The 22,718-nt window shown below is 41.4% G+C and overlaps 1 protein-coding gene across 2 annotated transcripts; it reads right to left on the reverse strand.

Annotated features, from left to right (window-relative positions):
• Positions 1-1,687: 1,687 nt before the first annotated feature.
• Positions 1,688-20,991, reverse strand: LOC143538944 (uncharacterized). Of its 2 annotated transcripts, XM_077032380.1 has the most exons (9): positions 20,922-20,991; positions 18,725-19,444; positions 17,889-18,007; positions 15,812-16,531; positions 15,468-15,714; positions 2,297-2,462; positions 2,142-2,229; positions 1,891-2,058; positions 1,688-1,811 (listed from the first exon to the last, which is right to left on the reverse strand). In XM_077032380.1, exons 2-8 carry the CDS (start codon positions 19,340-19,342, stop codon positions 1,974-1,976), a joined length of 2,043 nt encoding a protein of 680 aa, XP_076888495.1. In that variant the 5' UTR covers positions 19,343-19,444; positions 20,922-20,991; the 3' UTR covers positions 1,688-1,811; positions 1,891-1,973. The 2 variants fall into 2 exon arrangements, with proteins under 2 accessions (XP_076888495.1, XP_076888496.1); XM_077032381.1 differs by lacking the exon at positions 20,922-20,991 and having other exon boundaries at positions 18,725-19,627.
• Between the last annotated feature and the right edge of the window lie 1,727 nt (positions 20,992-22,718).

The following is a 22,718-nucleotide window of genomic DNA, read 5'->3' on the forward strand; positions in this document are numbered from 1 at the left end:
TGTTCATTCGAGCATTAAGGTAAGGATTATTATTCCGTGTTCAGCGTCTAAGTTATATATAGATTCGGTACGATTGATTGATTTCAGCGACTAGGACGTAATCTGAAATTTATTTTGAAGAAAACAAATAAAGCTTCCTTATTTCGTTTTAATTCTGCTCGTGTTACGTGATTTGTGGCACACATGAAATTGAAGAATTGGTATAAAGTCTATAATCTAATATTGTTATTATGATACCAATATATATGAAGTTTAAATCATAAAAATTTAGTTAAACATGAATGAATGATTAAATAATTCAAGTCTTTCTTCTAATTTTGAAAACTCAACAAGGATTCTGATATGGCCATGGGTCACCCTCTGTTAAAGAGTTGAATTACTTGGATTTAAATATGTTGGTGGGAAATAGATTTTTCGCAATGCGTAATTCATTAAAACATATAGAACTTTTACTTTTGTGACGGTTATTAGATTAGGACATGTCTATATTAATAATCGTCATCAATCCAAAACATTAGTCGTTGGATAAATCACTAAACTGTCGAATCAATGTGAGTAACAAAATTTAGGTAATTTATTTGGTGCATAAATAAACTCTAGGTTCTTGTACGCGTTAAGGACGACTTGTTCAGTTTTCTTTGCTTGCTAAGTTAAGATACGGATTCTGTTTTTCTTCACTCATAGTATTGGTTCTAGTCCATTTTATATTCGATGTCCGTCACTTCGTAGTGCGGATTTTTGTTATCTAGTTCGGTTTATTCGTATGATATGGTTATATTAATTTTATAGCATGCAATAGGTTATATATATTTTGAATTCATTATTGCATATTCCTGTATAAATATCTTTTAGTTATACGACTTTAGTTCAGTACTCTGTTACCCGAGCATTTCTGACTTGTCGTTGGGGCATCAACGACATGGCACTTATCGTGACAGTGCGTAATCAAAGTTCACGGCGTCTCTAAAAGTACTCATGTAGTACCTTGGCCACTTAGAGGCGTATACATCGATCTTAGCTCCGACTCCTGACTCCTGACTCCTGTTTGAGATGGAACAATGTGTGCACGCCACCCACACCGTCTCCTTGGTGCATGGACTAGCTAGCTGTGTACCCCTCTGTTTAGGCTCTGGGTGCTTCCGTATTACACGACCTATTTATTTTAACATCATCGTCGTGTATTTTAGTAATTATATTTTGTTTCGCTATATTTCTGGTCCGTTTTGATATGTCCCGATCGTGTATCGGATTACGTCCCGATCGTGTATCGGATTATGTTTCGCATCTAATTATAGTTCGGTCTAAAACGTGGTTTTATATCCGCAATAGTTTCAGTTTTATTTCAGTATGTGTTTTGTTTTATGTATGCCTTTACCTGTACTATTGTTCTCTCCGTTACTGGGCAATTTTTGGCTCAGCCGTATTTTCTTGTTTGTGTCTGTCTTATTTGCTAATAGGTAATTCGGGAAATCGGGGAGATCATTGATGAGAGTAAAATGAAGCTCAAGAATAAGGACTTGATTTAATTTTCTTTAAGCATTTAATAAATTTGACTTAGAATTTCTTTCAGTGTTTTTAACTCTTTTGGTTGCCATGGGATTCTTTTCATTTCATTTAAATGGTTTTTGTTTGGTCTATGATATCTGTAATAGTGACACGTCAGCCTGCTCCGGGTTGGGGTGTTACACATCTCGTATTCAACATCATAAACTCGCCACTATAAAGATTAAGGATGTGTTGATCTCCAACAAAAACGTAAGGAGCCAGGTTACCAATTAAGTTTTTATATCAAACGAATGATCCGAAATTACCTATTGTAGATCAATGTAAGTTAAAAAAAACTCAATAAACACAATCAGCAAGAAACAATAAGGTATTAATGAAATTTACCTGATCAGAAAAACACAGTTATCTTTCTTATTCCAACTGTTAATTATATTGTTATATTAATTCAGCATGTTACACCCAGCAGCTCAAGGTTGCCTGACACTTTCCTTCAGCTTTGACCAGTTAACTTTCCGGGCGCATTTTGAACATATATGTAACATGTGTGCAGACCTAGATGAACAATTTAATGATTTGATTATTGAACTTTATTATTTCAATTATATATAGAGAGAGTTTTAATTATTTTTAATTACCTATCTGGCAAACATTCAAACCCATCATCACAACATAAGAAGCAGTCTCCAGTTTTAGGACTTGATTCAAACCCTTCTTCAGATGCCCCTGAATCAGATTTGTCTCGTAATTTATAAAGATGTATATATGGAAGAATTTAGAAAAATAAACAAACCTCTAGAACTTGATGATCGGTTCATAGCTGAATACAACTCTTGCTGAACTGACCGTTGTAACTCGACTTGCATATCCATGCAGGCCTCAAGCATCTTCTGCATGTCATTCATCCTTTCCTCAAGTGTCTCCATGTCAATCCTTAAGCTGTTGATGATCTCATGTTCCTGCAACAGGTTAAACAATTATTAAATAAATTATCTATAACAAATATATTTTTACCACACAAACCATTTACTCGTAATTACACAGACCCACCGACCCTGCTAACCAATCGGATCATCTAAGGCATAAAAACAAAATTTGGATTCAATCATGGGTCAAGAGGTGGTAAACGGGTCGTTTTGGAGGGTCCAACTTGACGCGAACACAAAGATCATGTCAGACATATAGACGCATGACCCCAAACATGACACAAAGACCCGTCGGTTAACATGAAGGCGACTCGTTTAACCAACTATTTATTACATTATTTTTCATTTTAATCTCTTAAATTTTAACTTCATAACTAGAAGTACAAAGAGATAAAAACAATTATGTTTAATTATTAAACTTGATGTCAGATTCTCATTTACCATCCAAATTTTAGCATAAAATACCTACCATGACATGAAACACTATATTTCTAGAAGATCATAATGAGATAAAATTGCGGACCCATCAGGGGACCGGGACCTGACCTTTTTAGCTAAATGTGTTGCTGCATCAACCTGAAACTGACCCGTCTAGACTATGAAGAAGCGTGGATCGACTTACTTGTATCCGATCTACGTTCCTCGGGTATGAGTGTGCTATATCACCGATGGTTTTCCGAGATACGAGTTCTTCCACCTACAAAACGAACAGCACCGTGAGCTTACCCCTCAGAAAGGGACAGAGGGGTCCTCTTTGGGGTAACCCTCCGGTGTGAGAATAAGATATTGCAGGAGGAGAAGATAAGAATGTGAAAATGAGTAAAGGATTCAGAATATATTTCTTGCTTGACCCCAACTGTGGAGGTGGTGTGGTATTTATAGTATTAGGGTTTCCAATGATTGGGCTCAGACCCAATTAGGGCCTTTTTGGCCTCCTCCTATTGCTTCGCGCCACGTGTACTTAAGACACCTGATGCTTTTTCATTGATTATTCTCTGACCAAGGTATTTTACCTGACCCATGTGCCATCACGTGGTGGCACATGGGTTTTGCTGAGTTGTCCACCCTTCATTGGCAGCTGTCAACATCAGCACATTTTTTATTCCTTAAAAGATACCTTCTGGAAGGTTGTCTGATGAGTACAGTCATGGTTGTCCTTATCCTGATTTGGATTAGACTATTGTCTCATTTGTTGTGTTGTCCTTTATGCGCCTATCCCGGGGATGCGCAAGGTCTTCTCTTTATTCTCACGCGCAGATGTTTCATGCGCAGATGTGATATGCGTGAGCATGTGATATGCGTAAGCATATGTAATATGCGTGAGCATATGTGATATGCGCCAAGCGTAGATGTGATGCGTGAGCATATGTGATGCGTGAGCATATGTGATATGCGCCACGCGCATAGGTTTTGGCTTTGTGTCTTCATGACATCCTGATTTCAAGCCTCTTGTCTATATCTTGTGGGTTGACCCGCCCCGCTCGATGTTAAGGCGGGTGCATACCCCTTCAAGCCCCCCCAGTCTAATGTGTGTCTTGTCTCGCGCGAGCAAGGTAAGATAGATATTAGACTTAATAGTTTGCTCTTTTAACAGGGTTTGTCTTTTCTTTTTCTTTTCTTGTACGCGCGTTGCGCGAAATTCCATCCCTTTGGTTAAAACGAAATCGTCAATGCACGTGGTTGGTTGGTGCTGACATGCATCAGAGATAGAGACGTTATGTGTCAGACCTTTCGCGTGCTCGAGGTGCTACAGTTGTATCAGAGATGGAGACGTTATGTGTCAGACCTTTCGCGTGCTCGAGGTGCTACAGTTGCCTTTCACGTCTCCTCATACAGTGTCAGGAACACGTGTCGCGCTCATGTTGGCCTGCGCCTGCGAGTGGGGGCGCGTGAGCGTAGATCTGATTATTACTTGTTTCTCTTTCTCTCCCCTGGGCCTATAAAACCAAACCTTTTGAGTGGTTTTTTCTTCATCTCCATTGTCATTTTTAGAGCTTTTGCTTCTTCAATTTACATTCTGACTAAGAGCTTTCGTCTTTGTCCCTGAATTCCGTGCTTAAAGTAACCATATTGTTCGATTCGCAATTGTATGTCTGATAACCCAGACACCACAATTTCCCCTAGTAAACGCTGTGTAAATCAGTGGTTATGTCTACTTTGAAGAAGACCGGCAAGGGTATTCGGGTTGCTGAGGCTTCGTCGGAGGAGGGGGGAAAGAATAAAACGGCGAAAAAATGGAACGTGATCCCCTGCAAGTTGAAACAGCCTGAGATTGATAGTTTTATTGCTTCTCAGGGCTTTCTCCCTGAGTATGGTTGTCTGCTCCCGGCAGCCGGGCAGACGGCTGCGGATCCTCCTGCCGGCTATATCTCTCTATATTCTCATTTTTTTACTCACAGTAAACTTCGTCTTCCGATGACAAGGTTTATAGGTGCGCTCCTTCAATTTTATGGGATTCACATATCCCAAGTTCACCCTTTTGGGTTGGCGCGCATGACTCATTTTGAGTTTATGTGCAAAGCTCAGCGCGAAGAGCCTACTCCCCGCCGCTTTCAATATTTCTATAAACCAAAAGTTGATTCTTGGTTTTCGTTTACTCCGCGCAGTCAGAAGGTTAGATGCTGTACTGTCACTTTTAAGAGCCTTCATGACTGGACTGAGAAGTTTTTCTACATCAAGGCTGGGGTGATTCCAATCCGCATGACTATGCGCGCGATCGCTTTTACACCCGCGGATGACAATGTCCTCAAGAACCCAACGGGCACATGGGTTAAGAAGTTATCTGCTGAAACATCCCCCGCCAAGAATATTTTCGAGGAAGCGTTGGTGGGGGTTGGTATGAGCAAGAGATGGACTGACAGCGAGACTGAGCCTGTCATCCTTGTTGATGGCTCATGTGGGTTTTTTGTTCATTGCATTAATTTTGCGCGAGTATAATTCGTTTTGCTGATATCACTTGTCTTGTTTTATGCAGAAAGCAAGGAGTACATCCACGCCGCCTATGACGAGCATATGGAGGGTGGATCTGCTGCGCTGAACCCTGGGGAACCCGCCTTTCCTGATCGTTTTGACGATATGTTTATTCCTGTTGACTTAGAGTTTTGCTTTGACAGCGATGAGCCTGGTAAGCCTTTGTATTTGTGCTTAGGCCCTTAGAATACCAAATTTGGTTTTAACATTTCTGTTGCGCGTATTGTAGATGCGCTCGCTAATTATGAGTTGGAGCTTGTGGAAGAGAAAGTGGAGGAGGAAGAAGCTGAAGCGCAAAAACTCAAGCGCAAGGCTAAAGGCAAAACTGGCGCAGGGGCCAGTAAAAAACAGAAAAAAGATGATGTCTCTGTTGCCCAGAATCTTCCTCCTACTCAAGCGAAGGACTTGAGAAAACCAAGGGTTTTACCTCCAAGTTTTCTTCGTCTTCTTTGCCTCAAGGTGTGGGCAGTCCTACAGTCCACACGAGGTATGGTGCCGCCACCTCATCCCGGGGAGCGGCGCTGCGCCTGCTGTTTCGTCTTCTCCAACAGGTATACTTTGTTTATATTTTGTGGTTTTTATGAGCGTGATTCCAATAGAGTTATTAATGAAGCTTTGTTCACTCAAATGTTTGTAGAGCCGGCAACATGGGTGGCTCAACCTCAGGTGCAGCAAGGTGCCAAGGCTATGCCGAAAATTGTTTTGAAGTCCTCTGTTTTGCCCTCAAAAAGGGGGAAAATGGACTTCATGGCGATGCTTAATTCGCGGACTGCGGTGCGCCAAGGTATATATTGCGCTTTAATTGTCTGATTTTTTCCTTTAGTTCAAGTCATGAATCATTTCTCCTTATTGGTTTTTTCATAGGAATTATAGCTGGCACACAAGCTGCTGGTGGTACCACTAGCGCTGGCGCCGCTAGTTCTGCTCCTGCTCCCACAGGTACTGAATCTCTCCTCATTGGGATCACTAAGGAGCAGGAGACTATTTTTCGCGCTACTCTAACAGCGTCAAGACCTCCCTCACCTCCTCCTGCGCGCAGCCCTTCTCGTGAGACTATTTTTGATTCTTCCAAGTCGCAGGAGAAGAGACCTGTTCTAGAGGATGATGAGGAGGTTAATTCTGAAGGTTCTGATGGTGGCCGCGCAAGCCCTATAGCGCCATGAGATTTTGTGGCGCAGCCTTTTTCTCATGGGGCAGGCAGGAGCTCATCAGCTGGCGCTAATCTTTCTGCCGGTTCTCCTCAGGTATAAGCTTATTTTGCTCCGCTGTGCAGACTTCCAAATTAGTGTTTAGATGACTAAACGTTTCTTTGCGTTGCTTTGTGTTTGCAGGAAGCCGATCACATATACCGCCCGAGCTGGAATATCACTGAAGAGAGCTCATTTCAATCCTTGGGCGTATGTGAAGACTTTTGGGCTCACTCTGTTCCTCCAGCTGAAAGGAGGTTTCAAGAGGATCACGCTCGCGTGGACTTGCTGAATGACCACCTTTTTGTTGGGTCTGCGTTTTTTGCGGCCTCCCAAGAGCTTCGCAATGATTATATAAAGGTACGTGATGCCCTTGCGGAGGCCAAGCAAGAGGCTAAGGTTTCTGCTTGGAATCTTTCTGATGCCCGAGAGAGGGCTAAGAAACTCCAAGCAGAACTTAGCGAGAACCGGGCAAGTACCAACGCTGCTTTTGTGAAGCGCGGGCTTGAGCTGCAAGCTGCGTGGGAGAAGCTGCAAGAGGCAGAGGCAGATGCGGCCAAGTACGCGCGTCGAGCGCGTGACCTGGAGTTGGAAGCAGAGGCGCGTGACCAAACTATTGCGCAGGTTAATACTGACAAATCTTTATTGGAGAGTGAGGTTGCGCGCCTGAAGAAAGAGCTCGATGCTGCGCGAGCGAAAAAGAATGAAGCCTTGGCGGCAGCAGCGTCTGACAAAGAAGAGCTAAAACAAGCCAAGGAAACTGTTGAGTTGTTAAACTCTCAAATCCCTGCTCTTGAGACGTCTGTTTCTTCCCTCGCGCAGGACCGTCAATGGCTGATTTCACAGGGTGTGACTCGTTGCGCTTATGCGATTAAATACTCAGACGAGTTTCAGACCCTTGTGATGGATTGTAATGCAGCGTCGCGCTTGGTGGGTCGGGCTGAAGGGTTTAAGGATGGTTATGAATATGGCATGCTAAAGAAGAATCCATCCGACTACCCTTATCAGCTCGACGTTGTCTGCGCTGACATGGCTGAGGTGGGGGAGAAGTACTTGAATACTCCAATTCCCATCCTTGAGCAGGTATTTTAACCTTAATGAGTTTACTTGACTTATTTTCATAATCTTTTGTACTCATATTGTTCCTTGTGACTTGCAGATAGCCGCGCTTGCTGACCAGCCCGATCTTGGCGCGTTAAAGAAATTACTTGATGAATGTGAAGGGACTGGTGGCAGTGATGATGGCGCGGGCAATGCTACCTCTGCCAGCGGCTCTGGCGTGGCCAAAGGACCTGCTCCTGACGCTGTCATGACAGAAGACGACTATATTCAAGACGAACAGCTTGATTATGGTAAGTTTGGAGATGACGAGGAGCGGGCTGCGCCAGATGCTGAGGGAGGAAATAAAGATGAGGAAGATGAAGAGGCTGATATTGATATAGAGACTTGAAAAGCCCTTCCTGATTTTTTTTTTTTGTTTGTAGTTTTTACCTCATCATTTGTAAATTTGTAAACTTCTAAGTTTCGGAATAAAATTTTGTTTTTCCCTTATTCGCATCTTGCGCATTCCCAATTCATCTCTTTTATTGCATGCGTGTGCTTGTTGAATATAGGGTATGCTTACACATTGAAACTTGAACAAGGTTGTAAGGAAATTATTTTTACTTAATTCTTAACAGTTGTCATATTTCAAGTTATTTTGCAATATTCTGAATATGCTGACATGTGCCTTAGCATTTCATTATTCCTCTTTTGCGCGACGTTATCGTGCATTTATTATTGGGAATTATGAATGAGTTTTTTAGCCTTTACGTGTCAGTATGTGTTACTCTGCTTATATCCGTTATAATCCCATGCGCGGCCCCGACCTGAGACCCTAACAACTATGCTTTGGCATGTGCTTTGCCTTAGTTGTGCTTAAGTATTTTTATGGTCCAGCTGCGCAATACGTAGGATGGATGCTATGAGTAATTTGAGCTAAAGCTCATATTATTGGGCTAAGGCCCTGAGCTAAGGCTCATATTATTGGGCTAAGGCCCTGACGTTTAAAAGTTAAAACTCGTTAACGCGTTTGAGCTTGAAGCTCGCGCATGTATGTTTTACTTCGTTTTATTTTTAGTTTGATGTTAATACAATGTTGTCATATTGCTCAAAATTAATAAAGGAAAGTGTGAAACATGTATGCAAAAGGTAATAGAACGCATATTAAGAGAAAATAGCGCGTATCATTATTCATAATGGCTTAAAGAGCCTTGATTACAAACTTGACAACTTTTACATGAAACATTTTTCTAAGTTGTGCTGCGTTCCATGTGCGCGGGATCTTCTTTCCATTTAAATCTTTTAAAGCGTATGCGCCTTTTCCCAATTCTTCCGAGACTTGATAAGGTCCCTCCCAGTTGGGAGACATCTTTCCCGGAGGTATTGCGCGACTAGCTTCATTGTTCCGAAGGACAAAATCATTCTTCTTGAAGTGGCATTCTTTCACGCGCTGATTGTAGTATTTTTCTAGCTTTTTCTTGTATTTGGCTTCACTGATGATAGCCGCCTCTCTGCGTCCTTCAAGTAAATTGAGATCCAACCTCCTTTCGCGCTCGTTATCCGTCTTACTCATCATGAGCACTCTATAGGATGGGCATCCAATCTCTGCTGGAATCATAGCCTCCGTTCCATAGGTTAGGCTGAACGGGGACTCGTCATTGCTGGTTTTGCTTAATGTCCTGTGCGCCCACAGGACATTGGGTAACTCCTCGACCCATGTATGGGACTCTCCCTCCAACCTTTTCTTCAGCCCATTCAGCAAGCTTTGGTTCGCGCGTTCCACTTGGCCATTCCCTTGAGGGTGGTATATTGAAGTGAAGACCTGGTTGATGCGCAATTCCTTGAACCAACTGGATATCTTCCTGTCAGTGAAGACCTGGTTTGCCATTGTCGCTCACGATTTCCATGGGCAGGCCAAAACGACATACGATGTGGCTCCAAATAAATTGCTTCATTGCCTCAGCTGTGATTTTTGCCAGTGGCTTGGCTTCAACCCATTTTGTGAAATAGTCTACTGCCACTACCAAAAACTTTACTCGCCCTGGCGCTTGTGGTAAGGGACCCACAATATCGATTGCCCACTTGTGGAAAGGCCATGCAGAGGTCACCGGAATCAAGTTGTTCTTTGGCCGCATGGTGTTTGGCGCATAGCTCTGACACGCTTTGCATTTTTGGATTTCTTTTAACGCGTCCAAGTACATGCCTGGCCAATAGTAACCTGCGTTCATTGCCTTGGCGACCACCATGCGCGGGCCAGCATGTATTCCACAGATTCCTTCGTGTATCTCTCTGATCACATAGCTTGCTTCCTCAGCGTCTAGGCATTTCATGAGTGGTCCAAGATAAGAGCGTCGATATAACGTACCATCGAGCAGTTCGTAGTTCTGCGACTTGTGTCTTATCTTCCTCGCCTGTGCGCGATCGTCTGGTACCTTTCCCTCCCTCAAGAATTCCATTATTGGAGTTATCCATGATGAAGGTGTTGTATGAATTACAAGAACAGACTTCGCTCCCACTGACGGGTTGCTCATTACTTCCACCCTGACATCTTTGCCAAAATGATCGAAGCTGGTTGATGCCATTTTGCTTAGCGCGTCGGCAAACTTATTTTCTCTGCGCGGAATGTGTATGATTCTGAAAAAGTCAAATTGTTCGGTGAGTTTTTTCGCCTGCTCTAGATACAGAGGCATTGTGTTCTCCTTGGCATCATAAAGGCCATTGACTTGTGCTGCTACCAGGTATGAATCTACATGAGCCTCTAGCTTTTTAACTCCGAACTTGTGCGCGATGCGCAAACCTGCCAGCAGGGCTTCATACTCAGCTTCATTGTTGGTGCTCTTGAAATCCAACCTGATTGCGTAGGTATACTCATGATTTTCTGGATCCACCAGTTTGAGGCCTGCGCCGGACCCTTCGTTGTTTGAAGCTCCATCAGTGAATAATCTCCAAACGTTTTCTTCATTATTGGCTTGCGGAGGGTCTACTTCGCGCTGAGCCTCTTCGACTTTTCCTTCAGGGATTTCTGCGATGAAATCAGCTAAGACTTGTCCCTTGATTGCTGGACGAGGCTTATAGGTGATCGTGTGCTCCCCTAATTCCAGCGCCCATTTTGTCAGCCTTCCTGAGAGCGCGGGACGCCGCAAGACTTGCTGGATGTTGTAACCAGTCAGAACTTCAATAGGATGACCATTGAAATATCTGTGAAGCTTGCGCGACGCATGCGTTAGTGATAAAACTAACTTTTCTATTATGGTGTAGCGCGTCTCAGGATCTGTCAGCACCCGACTTACATAATAAATTGATGTTTGGATTCCCTTGCGATCCACCAACAATACTGCGCCAATGGCGCGTTCTCCTGCTGACAGGTATAACGTTAAAGTTTCACCAGGTAGTGGAGCTGTGAGCGCAGGCAGATTTATCAGACATTCTTTTATCTCACTGAAAGCTTGCTCGGCCTCAGACGTCCACTTGAATTGGCTTTTCTTTAAGCAATTTCTCAATGTGTTAATGAATGGGGTAGATTTGCTTGCATGGTTTGCTAGGAACCTGTTAATTGATACCAATCTACCATTCAACTTTTGAACTTCCTTCATGGTGGATGGTGAGGGCATGCTGAGGATAGCCTCCACCTTCTCTGGGTTCACCTTGAAACCATCCTTGGTGACCATTACGCCTAGAAATTTCCCTTCTTCCACGCCGAATGTGCATTTGCTCGGGTTGAGCTTCATGTTTACTTCCTTTAGGCGCCGAAGGGTTTCTTCGATGTCTTTGAGCATTTGTTTTTCCTCCCTGCTTTTAATCACCAAATCATCCACGTAGACTTCTAAGTTTTTTCCAATCTGCTCGTTGAAAATTGCATCCATGAGTCTTTGGTAAGTGGCTCCTGCATTCTTCAAACCAAAGGGCATTTTTGTGTAACAGAAAACACCCTTGTCAGTTCTGAAAGCAGTCTTGTCTTCATCCTGCGGTGCCATTTGAATTTGGTAATAGCCCTTATAGGCATCCAGGAAACATTTGAGCTTAAATGGCGCCACAGAGTCCACATTCGCGTCAATGTTTGGGAGGGGGTAACAATCTTTTGGACAGGCTTTGTTGAGGTCCTAGAAATCAATGCACATTCTCCATGACCCATTGCTCTTCTTTACCATCACAGGATTGGCTACCCATGTTTGGTATCGTATTGGGCGAATGATATTCGCGCGCAGTAGATCTTCTACTTTCTCATTCATGGCCTTTGCATTCTCGTCTCCCATGACTCTTTTCTTTTGAGCAATTGGCTCTACAGACTTGAATGTGTTGAGAGAGTGCTGCGCCAGGTCTCGCGGAACCCCAGTCATATCAGAATGTTGCCACGCGAAGACTGACGTATACGTTGTGAGCAATCTTTTCATTCTCACCCTTGTGTCATCTGATATCGTAGCTCCGATTGTGATTGTTTGTTCTGGGAATTTTGGGTTAAGAATCCATTCCTCTGGCGCGTTGTTTGCCACTGGAAGCTTCATTCTCCCTTCTCGAGGTATACTTGTTACTGCGCATAAATGATCTCGATACACAAATGTTACTCCTGTTGGTGTTGGGAACCCCAACGCGCCATGCGCTGGTGACGGTATGGCGTTGAATTGGGCAATCGTTCCTCTACCCAAGATCATACTATGGCATGAAGTGGTGGGCAAGACCAGAAAGTTGACAATTTCAGCTTGCTTGTGCTTCTCATCCCCCATAGTTAGTTCGAATTGTATCTGACCTATGGGGTGAATAATTTCGTTTGAGACACCTGAGATTGGTGCACTCACAACTTCGAGCCTTGCTTGGTCCTCTGGATCCAACTTCCTGAAACATTGCTCATACATGATGTCTGACTCACTACCGGTGTCCACCAGGACTCTTGACACCTCATAATGAGCGATGTGTGCAGTGATGACTAGAGGACTGCTGATAGACGGGCCTCCTCTGATTCTTGGAAAGATTACTTGTTGCTCGCGCCAATCCCCTTGGATTTGCGCGCTTCTCTTCCTCGATCTTTGCCCTTGCCTTCCTCCTTCAGCTACACAGATTCTTTTGAATTTTTTACTGGCTGAGGCTCCGTCTGGTTGTTCGTTCTCTGGTCTTGGGTTTTTTACTAGGTGAGCCAACTTGCCTGATTTCACATCTTTTTCGATCGCATCCTTCAAATGGTGGCATGCATCGGTTTTGTGCCCTGTGGATTTGTGAAACTCACAATATTTGCCACTGTTTGGTGGTCCCTTATGGAGTAATGGCTTGGGGCTTTTAAACTAGACATTCTCTGTGCTTAACACTTGCGAAGGCGTTTTGGTGAAGGGAGTCCATATTCTTGGTAGAGGTCTATTAGGCTCTCTGCCGCCTTCCTTCTTGTCACCCTCTCCGCGATTAAGAATGTCCTTTTGGGGCTGGGGTGAACTTTGTTGCGCTTGCTTTTCTGCGGGAGAATAATTGGTTTGTTGCAACCTGGGCCATACGGAGTTTTGTTTGCTCCTCCTTTCATTGCTGCGTGGTGCTTCTGTTTGATGCCCTCTATCTCTTGCTCTGTCTTGGGCAATTTGTTTTTCATTTCGCGCGAAGACTCGCGATGCTTCCATAAGCTTAGCCCAAGTGGTTGGCATGCCTTCTCTGCTCACGAGAGCTCTGCGGAGTTGATCACTGCGCGCACCTTGTATAATGGCAACGCGCAAGAGTTGTTCAGTGATGCCTCCAATTGCAAGAGATTCCTGATTGAAACGAGTTATGTAGTCCTCAATGGTTTCATCATTCCTGCGCACGCAGTGCATGATGTCATCGGGGTCGCGCGTGTGTCTGCGCTGCTGTACAAAGTGAGCCTGGAACTTTTCCAATAGCTCTTCGAACCCATCGATTTGTCCTGTCGGCAAGCTTTCGAACCAGACACGCGCTGCGCCCGTGAGGCAGCGAGCAAACATGTGACACCATGTTGGCATCGTCCAGCTTTCTAGGTTTCCAGTGTTGTAAAAACCTTGTAAGAAATCATCTGGATCTGTTGTACCATCGTACTTGCCTAAACCACTTGGCATCTTGGTTTTGTGTTGAATGGGAGCCTTCGCAATGCGCTCAGTGAATTTTGAATGTTTTACCAAGATGGTTGGCCTATATGGTGTGGTTACATCCACTTGCTCTTTCGCTTGTGGGTTGTATGGTGTGTATAGATCCATATCAGCTTTGGCTCCAGGTGCTATGTTCATGTGTGCGCGAAGCTGTGAACCTCCTGCATGAGTATCACGCGTCTTCCTCATGCTGTGCCCCTCTTCCTCATCACTAATATCAGCGTGTTCGGTGTGAACAGAATGACCGTCTTCCGGCGCGCGCGCCTTTTTTGTTGTTCCCTAAATGGCTTGTTTATCAAATGCGAGCCTTTGTGTTAAGTCGGCTAACTTTTTGTGTTTTACCAGGTCATTGTATTTGTCCATTAAACGCCGTTGTTCGTTTATGAGCCATTCTTTAGGGTCATTGGTTTCAACTTCCGGACCCATTGGTCCTTTTTGTTTTGTACCAGTCAGATTTTGGAACGTGAGATTGTCTGGGGGAGTTTCAGTCTGGCTATGAGGTGTTGTGTTGAAGGGATGGTTACTGGTGGTGCGCGCAGTGTCACGCGGCGCCCTCGGAACCTGATGTCCCTCATTAACATCCTCAAGCTCATTATCCTCCAGAACTTGATCATTGTTTCGAACACCGGAAACCATGGTGAAGATTTTCAGAGAGAAAACTGATGAAATAGTGGTTTTGTTGCCGTTGTAACAGGTGATGGCGCCAATGAAGAAGCGTGGATCGACTTACTTGTATCCGATCTACGTTCCTCGGGTATGAGTGTGCTATATCACCGATGGTTTTCCGAGATACGAGTTCTTCCACCTACAAAACGAACAGCACCGTGAGCTTACCCCTCAGAAAGGGACATAGGGGTCCTCTTTGGGGTAACCCTCCGGTGTGAGAATAAGATATTGCAAGAGGAGAAGATAAGAATGTGAAAATGAGTAAAGGATTCAGAATATATTTCTTGCTTGACCCCAACTGTGGAGGTGGTGTTGTATTTATAGTATTAGGGTTTCCAATGATTGGGCTCAGACCCAATTAGGGCCTTTTTGGCCTCCTACTATTGCTTCGCGCCACGTGTACTTAAGACACCTGGTGCTTTTTCATTGATTATTCTCTGACCAAGGTATTTTATCTGACCCATGTGCCATCACGTGGTGACACATGAGTTTTGCTGAGTTGTCCACCCTTCATTGGCAGCTGTCAACATCAGCACATTCTTTATTCCTTAAAAGATACCTTCTGGAAGGTTGTCTGATGAGTACAATCATGGTTGTCCTTATCCTGATTTGGATTAGACTATTGTCTCATTTGTTGTGTTGTCCTTTATGCGCCTATCCCGGGGATGCGCAAGGTCTTCTCTTTATTCTCACGCGCAGATGTTTCATGCGCAGATGTGATATGCGTGAGCATGTGATATGCGTAAGCATATGTAATATGCGTGAGCATATGTGATATGCGCCACGCGCAGATGTGATATGCGTGAGCATATGTGTATGCGTGAGCATATGTGATGCGTGAGCATATGTGATATGCGCCACGCGCATAGGTTTTGGCTTTGTGTCTTCATGACATCCTGATTTCAAGCCTCTTGTCTATATCTTGTGGGTTGACCCGCCCCGCTCGATGTTAAGGCGGGTGCATACCCCTTCAGACTATTTACTAAGCACACGAATTTCGTGTTAGATTCATGTGTAAGAAAGTCACACCCCAAGCTGAGACAAGCTAGGGATCTAACAAGTATTTGTTAATTGTTTCAAGTAAAAGAAGTAAAACTCACAGTCGAAATGTGATAATCGGAACCAGCAAATCGGATGTCTTCTGCACCGTGCAAATCATGGTCCCCGTGTCTTTGTGGAGACTCATCTATGCTATTTGCATTCTCACCTAGTCGTTGCTGCTGATTGTGATCTTGCATCCATTCATTTTCCGACTCAAATACCTGATCTTGCCTGCTGACATGTGATTGCATCAGCTGGTCAAGTCTTGCACCAAAGTCACTTTGAAGAAGATCAGAGACACTTCTCCTACACATCATTAATAAAGATTTTTCTAATTTAGTCAGTGCATTATTTGAATAGTGGAAGTTGATAACTGGATTATTGGTATGATATTATAATCTACCTGTTCTTAAGTTCTCTGAGTTCAACAACCCTGCTGGCATCATCACCATCATCAAACCAATAGTATGTGTTACTCCTCACTAGAGCAGTTTCCAGATAGGAATTGTTCCCACCAAACCAACTTTCTGTGGAGTCCACAACATTGTCATTGTCATTGACATACCACTCTTCTTCATGCAAATCTTGAAAATCACTCCCAAATGTTTCCTGATACCATTCACCATCATCATGTGATTCTTGTGGAGTGCCGGTTGCATTTAGAACCTCGTGAGCGGTTTCTTCGGCTTGATCAATGCGATCAAACTTCATGTCATTGTGATCAGTTGAGGAGTCAAATTCATTAGTTGTCTCAAATTCTTCACCAACAACTTGTTCTGTATGTTCATTAGCTAAATCATGGTCAGATGAGGTGTCCGAATCTGATTGGTCACCGCGAGAATGATCAACTGTGAATGGTAGTTTCTTTGTTTCCTCATATTGCAGACTGTTATTATCATGCATTATTCCTGCTGAAGAAGGAGATTCTGGTGGACTGTGGGACCCCCGATGAGTTGTCAAGTTAGTTGTCTCAAAATTTTCACTGATTTCATGTGGTATCTCCTCAACTACTTCTTCAGCTTGTTCAATGTGGTCATAATTACTCACCCCATTGTCAGATATGGTGTCAGGGTCAGACTGGGAGGCATGGCAAGAGTTGTTCAATCTGGTGAGGAACCCTTTCCTAATTCAAGTAAAATGTTCACTTTAATTAACAGTAAACCACGTTTCTTTTACTTCAATACTTACGAATTTTTATAAAAGAAATTAGTCAAGTGCATAGCTTTATAAGTACATCTTCCTAACAAAAAATCAAACACTTAGCATAAATTTTAACAGCTGAGACTGCATCACTTGCAACGTCACCATTTACTGTCATTAAAAGTTCACTTAGTACACACCAGCTAAAATGGTAAAACTTATAAAAAAGAATATGGTCACATGTCAGGGTTTTATATGAGTTTGATAGAACCCCAAAAATAGAATATTGAATTAATAGAAATAAACAAGGAACAAGAATAGTTGGCCCGATTCGAGAGGGCTAGTCTCCAGTTAATCCGATTCGAGAGGGATTAGATCTCCGATTAAAAAGGTATAAAAATCATTAATTTGATAAACATAATCATTCTTATCCATAACCTAAAACATGAACACTTATATAGACACAATTTATTAATAAATGATGCGGTTACTTAGACCCTTCGTCATCCTCGCCCTTTTATCTCCCTTGGACCCTTCAGCCTAAGACGGGCACGTATCAGAGTTTTACAAATATGACAAGATTATAAATTTAGTACAATTATAACTGTGTAAAATTGAACATTATTGTAAGTTGTATAACTGTCTAAATAAAATTTAAAACATTAAGTTTCTTAAGATTTTTATAACTTTTTCAAAAAAATATAAAATAATTGGAAACAAGTTGGTTGGTGTGGTGCCCACATTTTTCTCGTGGTTGAGATCACACAAGGGGCAGGTCAATTAGTTGTTGGAATGGTTTGAGGCCCAAATGGTCTTATGCTTTTAAGAAAAAAACAAAACTAATATTTGGTAAAGGTGGCTTTTTATTTTTTATCATTTGGCTTGTGTTTTGATAAAATGTTTCAATCCTTGAAATTTGTTCTTATAGTGGGTGTTTGAGTACACTTTGTAAAGATAGCATTCCTTTTCTCCCTTTTGATGTATCATCAGGATTGTTCTATTATATGCTCTTGTAATTGAAGGTTAATAATGACAATTTATTAATTTACTGGCATATTAAGCTATGAAGGCTAAACTACTGAAGGAATTCATACTGTTTCGGTAGTGTGTTACTTAAAAAAAGGAAAGTGAGCTTATATAAAAATGGGGTGGATTGAAAAATCCATTAGGCAATCCGTCACTGATGTAGTAATATGCAGGTTAAATAAACATATTGGTAGTTGTACATAATGGTGGATCAACTGTATGAACAATGAGTCTAAAACATCTACTAGTCTGTTTTGCACCTAAGGTAATTCAAGCAAACAAAAAGTGAAGAAAAGGATAAAAATAAAATGCACCTTATATCAGATACAGCATTTGTTCGCTTCAAAAACCCCAGTTCACTTGCTGCAACAGAAGTCAGTTGTTTATCCTCTACAAACCTTTGGTTCCGCAAAAATCTACCCTTGAGTAATGACTACAATTGAACTATGGCATTAATATGGCAATATGAATACTAACTCACAAAGTGTGCAATCCTTGGGCAGAATAATAATTGGATATAAATAATAAAACTACCATGGGAATGCACCATTACCATCATAGTTACAAATGGAACTGCTTAATCCTTATTATAAGATTGTCAAGGAACACTGAATTCTATACTAACTATAGATCTTCTTTAATAAAAAAAAACTTATGAAAAAGTGGATTATGTAACATCCGGCCCCTTATATAACACACCCAAAATGCATTGGTGGTATTTGAGATAGGGCATTCAACGGGATGATGTGGATTTGAGTAAGGTATCACAAATTACGGATATAAGAGAACATGAAAAAAGCTTCCTGGATGAAGCATCCTAATAATTCTATGTGAAAGTATTTTGATTTGTAGTAGTACCTAAATTAAAACAAGGTGTTTTGATCTGTAAAGAATCTTGGTGTCATGGGTTAGCTTTGCACAAGCTTATAATTTGATATATGCGTTACACAGTTATATTTAGTTTATTTTCACATAAACAAAGCTTATACAGCATGCAAGCTTATGTTACTATTTAAGGCTTTATGTTACTATTTAGCTCATTAATGGTTATCTTTGATGGTGATGGTCGAGTCAAGTTACAAAAACATATTTCATAGCAATAACAAACATAAAAGTGTAATTGCACAACAGATATTCAAAAGATTCTCACCTGAATTCGGTGCCGATGCGCAAAATTTGAAACATATTTGTTCTCCAACAAATCATCAACTTCTCTCTTCCTTTTTCTCACAAACTTTGCTAACAAGTCAATAAGAGCTTGCCTGCCATATATCCTACGAATTGGACTCTGTGCACCAGTGATTTGAGAACCAGTCGGTGTAGTTGACTCTTCTGAACAAGTGCTTGACTCTAGCCACTCCCTCACTATCCTCACTCTTTTGCTTTCATTTTCCCCAACCCATTGTGTCCTTGAACAATTGTTCAGACGTGAAGAACTATGAACTGTATGCCCCCCAAAACTTTTGCTTCCGCACTCATGGAGCATTTTCCTCACACCCTCTTTCTCTTGAAGCACCATTTGGTTTTGGTTTTGGTTTTGGGGACACTCATTTTGAATTTCGTTTTCTCTTTTCAAAAAAGATGAGGACGGGCTTTTGGGGCTAATAATTACACCATCCATTTGCAGCCGTCCATTCTCTTTAACTCTGCCCTCGTTTTCAAGATCCCGCCACATTTTTCTGATGAATGATGTCCGAGTGGTTGACCGATCTTTACTACCAAGATATGATTCAAGCCCAGAAGCCTTGTGTAAACCAGCCACCGCCATTTCTTCACACTTAAGCACAAGGATTCTTGATAAGTGAGATAATGTAGGATCTCTAGTAAGTCCGATAACGAACCAATTTCATTCTTAAAAATTCCAGGATCTCTAAAATTCACCCAAAAAATCCTCAGATTTTAGAAAGTTTAGATTTAATTTAAACAAGCAGCAGTAACTAGACTAATAATTGTCCTATTATGCATATTCTGTTTGACCACAATAATTCTATATAGAAAAGAAATAAAAATGTCGGTGATCTAAACATGCAATTTAATTATGAAAAACTCATATAATATAGGGAAAATTCCCATAATAGCCCATTTTGAGAATGTGTTTCCAAGATTATCCCCACTAATTCAAGTTTCTAATTTTGTCCCTTTGTTATCTCGTCGCCGACGATATGATAGCGAACACCGACGATGCGTTACTGAAACAAATAGAATAACGACACGTGGCCGGAATCTGGCCGGAATAGGTCGTCGACGATGCGTTAGTGGATAACGCATCGCTGCTACCCTACGTTAGCAACATAACGCATCGTTGCTACCCTACGTTACGTTAGCAACATAACACATTGCCGCTACCCTTAAGTATAACATAGGGTTGACGATGCGTTATGTTGCTAACGTAGGGTAGCGGCGATAAGTTATGTTGTTGCTACCTTTTTATGACAACACAAGGGTTCCACGATGTGTTAGTGATAACGCATCGCTGCTACCCTACGTTAGCAACATAACGCATCGCCGCTACCCTACGTTAGCAACATAACACATCGTCAACACAGATTCCGGCCACGTGTCGTTATCCTATTTGTTTCAGTAACGCATCGTCGGTGTACGCTATCATGTCGTCGGCAACGAGATACCAAAGGGACAAAGTTGGAAACTTGAATTAGTGGGGATAAACTTGGAAATACATTCTATGAATGAGGCATTGTGGGAATTTTCCCTATAATATACTATTTGAGAGCAAACATATCACATAAAATTTAAACAGATACCACCAAATCAAATCACGTTTCACACCACATGTCCTGTCTACCTAGATTCAATTAAATAAGTAAATAACCAAAGGCAAAAACTGCATTCTAACAAACAAATTGATAAATCAACAAATATGAAATATGAAATATGAACTGATTGAAATAAATTAATTCAACAAAATAGTCAACGGACGTGTGATTGACCTATTCTTCACTTCCTTCATCCAGATTATTCAATAACATGAGCAGAGTCAAGTAACCTAAACACAAAATGCACATAATATGCTCCGATTAACAGATATGACTTCATAAAACTAAATGCACATAATATGAACCGATTAAAATAAATGAATTCTTCACAATAGTCAACGAACGTGTGATTGACCTATTCTTCACTTCCTTCATCCAAATCATTGAATAACATGAGCAGAATCAAATAAGCTTATCACAAAATGCACATAATAAGCCCAAATTGACATATATAACTTGACAAAACTCAATCAATATAAGCAGATTCAACATAATAATCGCAATCAAAAAGCTAATCGTAAAATAAACAAGCGACGATCCAGTTTATCAATAAACGAGGCTGTGAATCGGTACCTTTAAAGCTTCAAATTCTTCACTCACATGATTAAGATTGAAGCGTCCTGTGAGAAATTCAACAAATAATGAACCGATAACTCATAAAATGATATTATGATAAAATGTCAAAATCCTGTGTTTAATAATAATTAATTACCTGTCTCCAAATTCAATTAGCATGAATGAATGAGAATAAAATGAGTCTGTCAATATTATTAGGTATTAGTCACACACACCGTCATAGTGTAGAGAGAGAAAGTGTATGTGAGAGAGAGAAGAGGAATGTTATGCACGTTGAAGTCGCATAAGTTGTGCCTTAACTGCAACGTCTTTTTTTGAACATGATAGTAGGAAGAATAAGAGGCAATCGATCACTTGTCAAAAGACAATTATGCCCTTCTCGTTTTTAATAGTTTTTTATATTTTATTTTATTTTATTTTATTTTATTTTGGGGAGTGGTCATTTACTTGCTTCCCTGCAAGGGAAGGGTATAGTAGTCTTAAATTCCCTTGGTAACGACAAACGACGTCGTTCAACTTACTTCTTTGTTAACTAAATTACTAAAATATATTTCTTTCACTTTTAGTTTTTCATAACCGGTTGTTCAAAAAGCTTACGGGTCGTACCTCGCTCGATAAAAGCTCATATAAACTAGCTACAAATACTTGATTTGTAACCGAAGCAAGCTCGAGCCAAGGCTACCAAGCCAATCTGCCTCATTATATATCTAGCTCAAGCTCGAACCCACCCTGGCTAAACTCGTGAATAGCAAATTACAAAATGGGATAATTTTTAATGGCCTCGCAAGATATTAAGATCTAAAACGCAGCAATGTAAAAAAAACCTGTTGTTGAACAGTTTAAACGATCGGTTAAGAGTAATGCAGTTCAGTTTACAATCGAGATAATTATATAAGGTATTTTCCATAAGGCTATGTGTAGTGGGCGCCGATTTGGGCGAAATTTGGGCGCGAACACAGCCCCTCTGGCGATAAGTGGGCGAAAAGGGGCGGGGCCGGGGTGTTTTTATCGCCTGGAAGAAGAAGAAATATTATTATTATTATATTATATGTATGTGTGTGTATATATATGTATATGTATATATGTTGTGTGTATGATATATATATATGTATGTATATGTATATGTATATGTATATGTATATATGTTGTTTGTGTGATATATATATATATGTATATGTATATGTATATATGTTGTGTGTGTGTATATATGTATATGCAAAATGAATCCTAGAAACAACCCGAACCAACCGAATCACTCATTCCCTTCTTTCGGTCAACACCATGGTTTGCAAAACCAACCGAACGTGAACTTACAATGGAACCCGATGAACCTAAACCAACCGAGCTATTCGTTTCAATTTCCTGACCCGAACCTAAACATGTACGCCAACCGAGCTATATGTTTTTTTATATTTTTAGTTATGTATTTTTTTTAGTTATGTATTTTTTTTTATTTTAATGCATTTTTATTTAATTATTTGAAGAAATTAGTTTTTATTTTATTAGTTTAATTATAAAAAGAAAAAAGTATATAAATTGGTTGTGGCTCAATGGTAGAGCACTCACTTTACTAGTGAGAGGTAGGGGGTTCAAACCTCACTACCACCCATTTATATAGGAGATATGAGGGATGACCCTGGCTTGCCAGGGTTCGAGTCCTGATCTCACCCGGTTTTACCGGCTCCTCGCTGTCGTGCCGTTTGGCGGGCGTGGGGGTCGGGTTTTATCCGGTGAATCCCTCAATAGGTGGACTGCTAGGGGCTCCGTCCGTCCGGACTAGTGGCCGGCTCGGGA

This window comes from Bidens hawaiensis, unplaced genomic scaffold (genome assembly GCF_021521415.1).
Source record: "Bidens hawaiensis isolate Kalapana, Puna unplaced genomic scaffold, B.hawaiensis_p1.1 tig00011762_1, whole genome shotgun sequence".
In the NCBI taxonomy this organism is placed as follows: Eukaryota; Viridiplantae; Streptophyta; class Magnoliopsida; order Asterales; family Asteraceae; genus Bidens; species Bidens hawaiensis.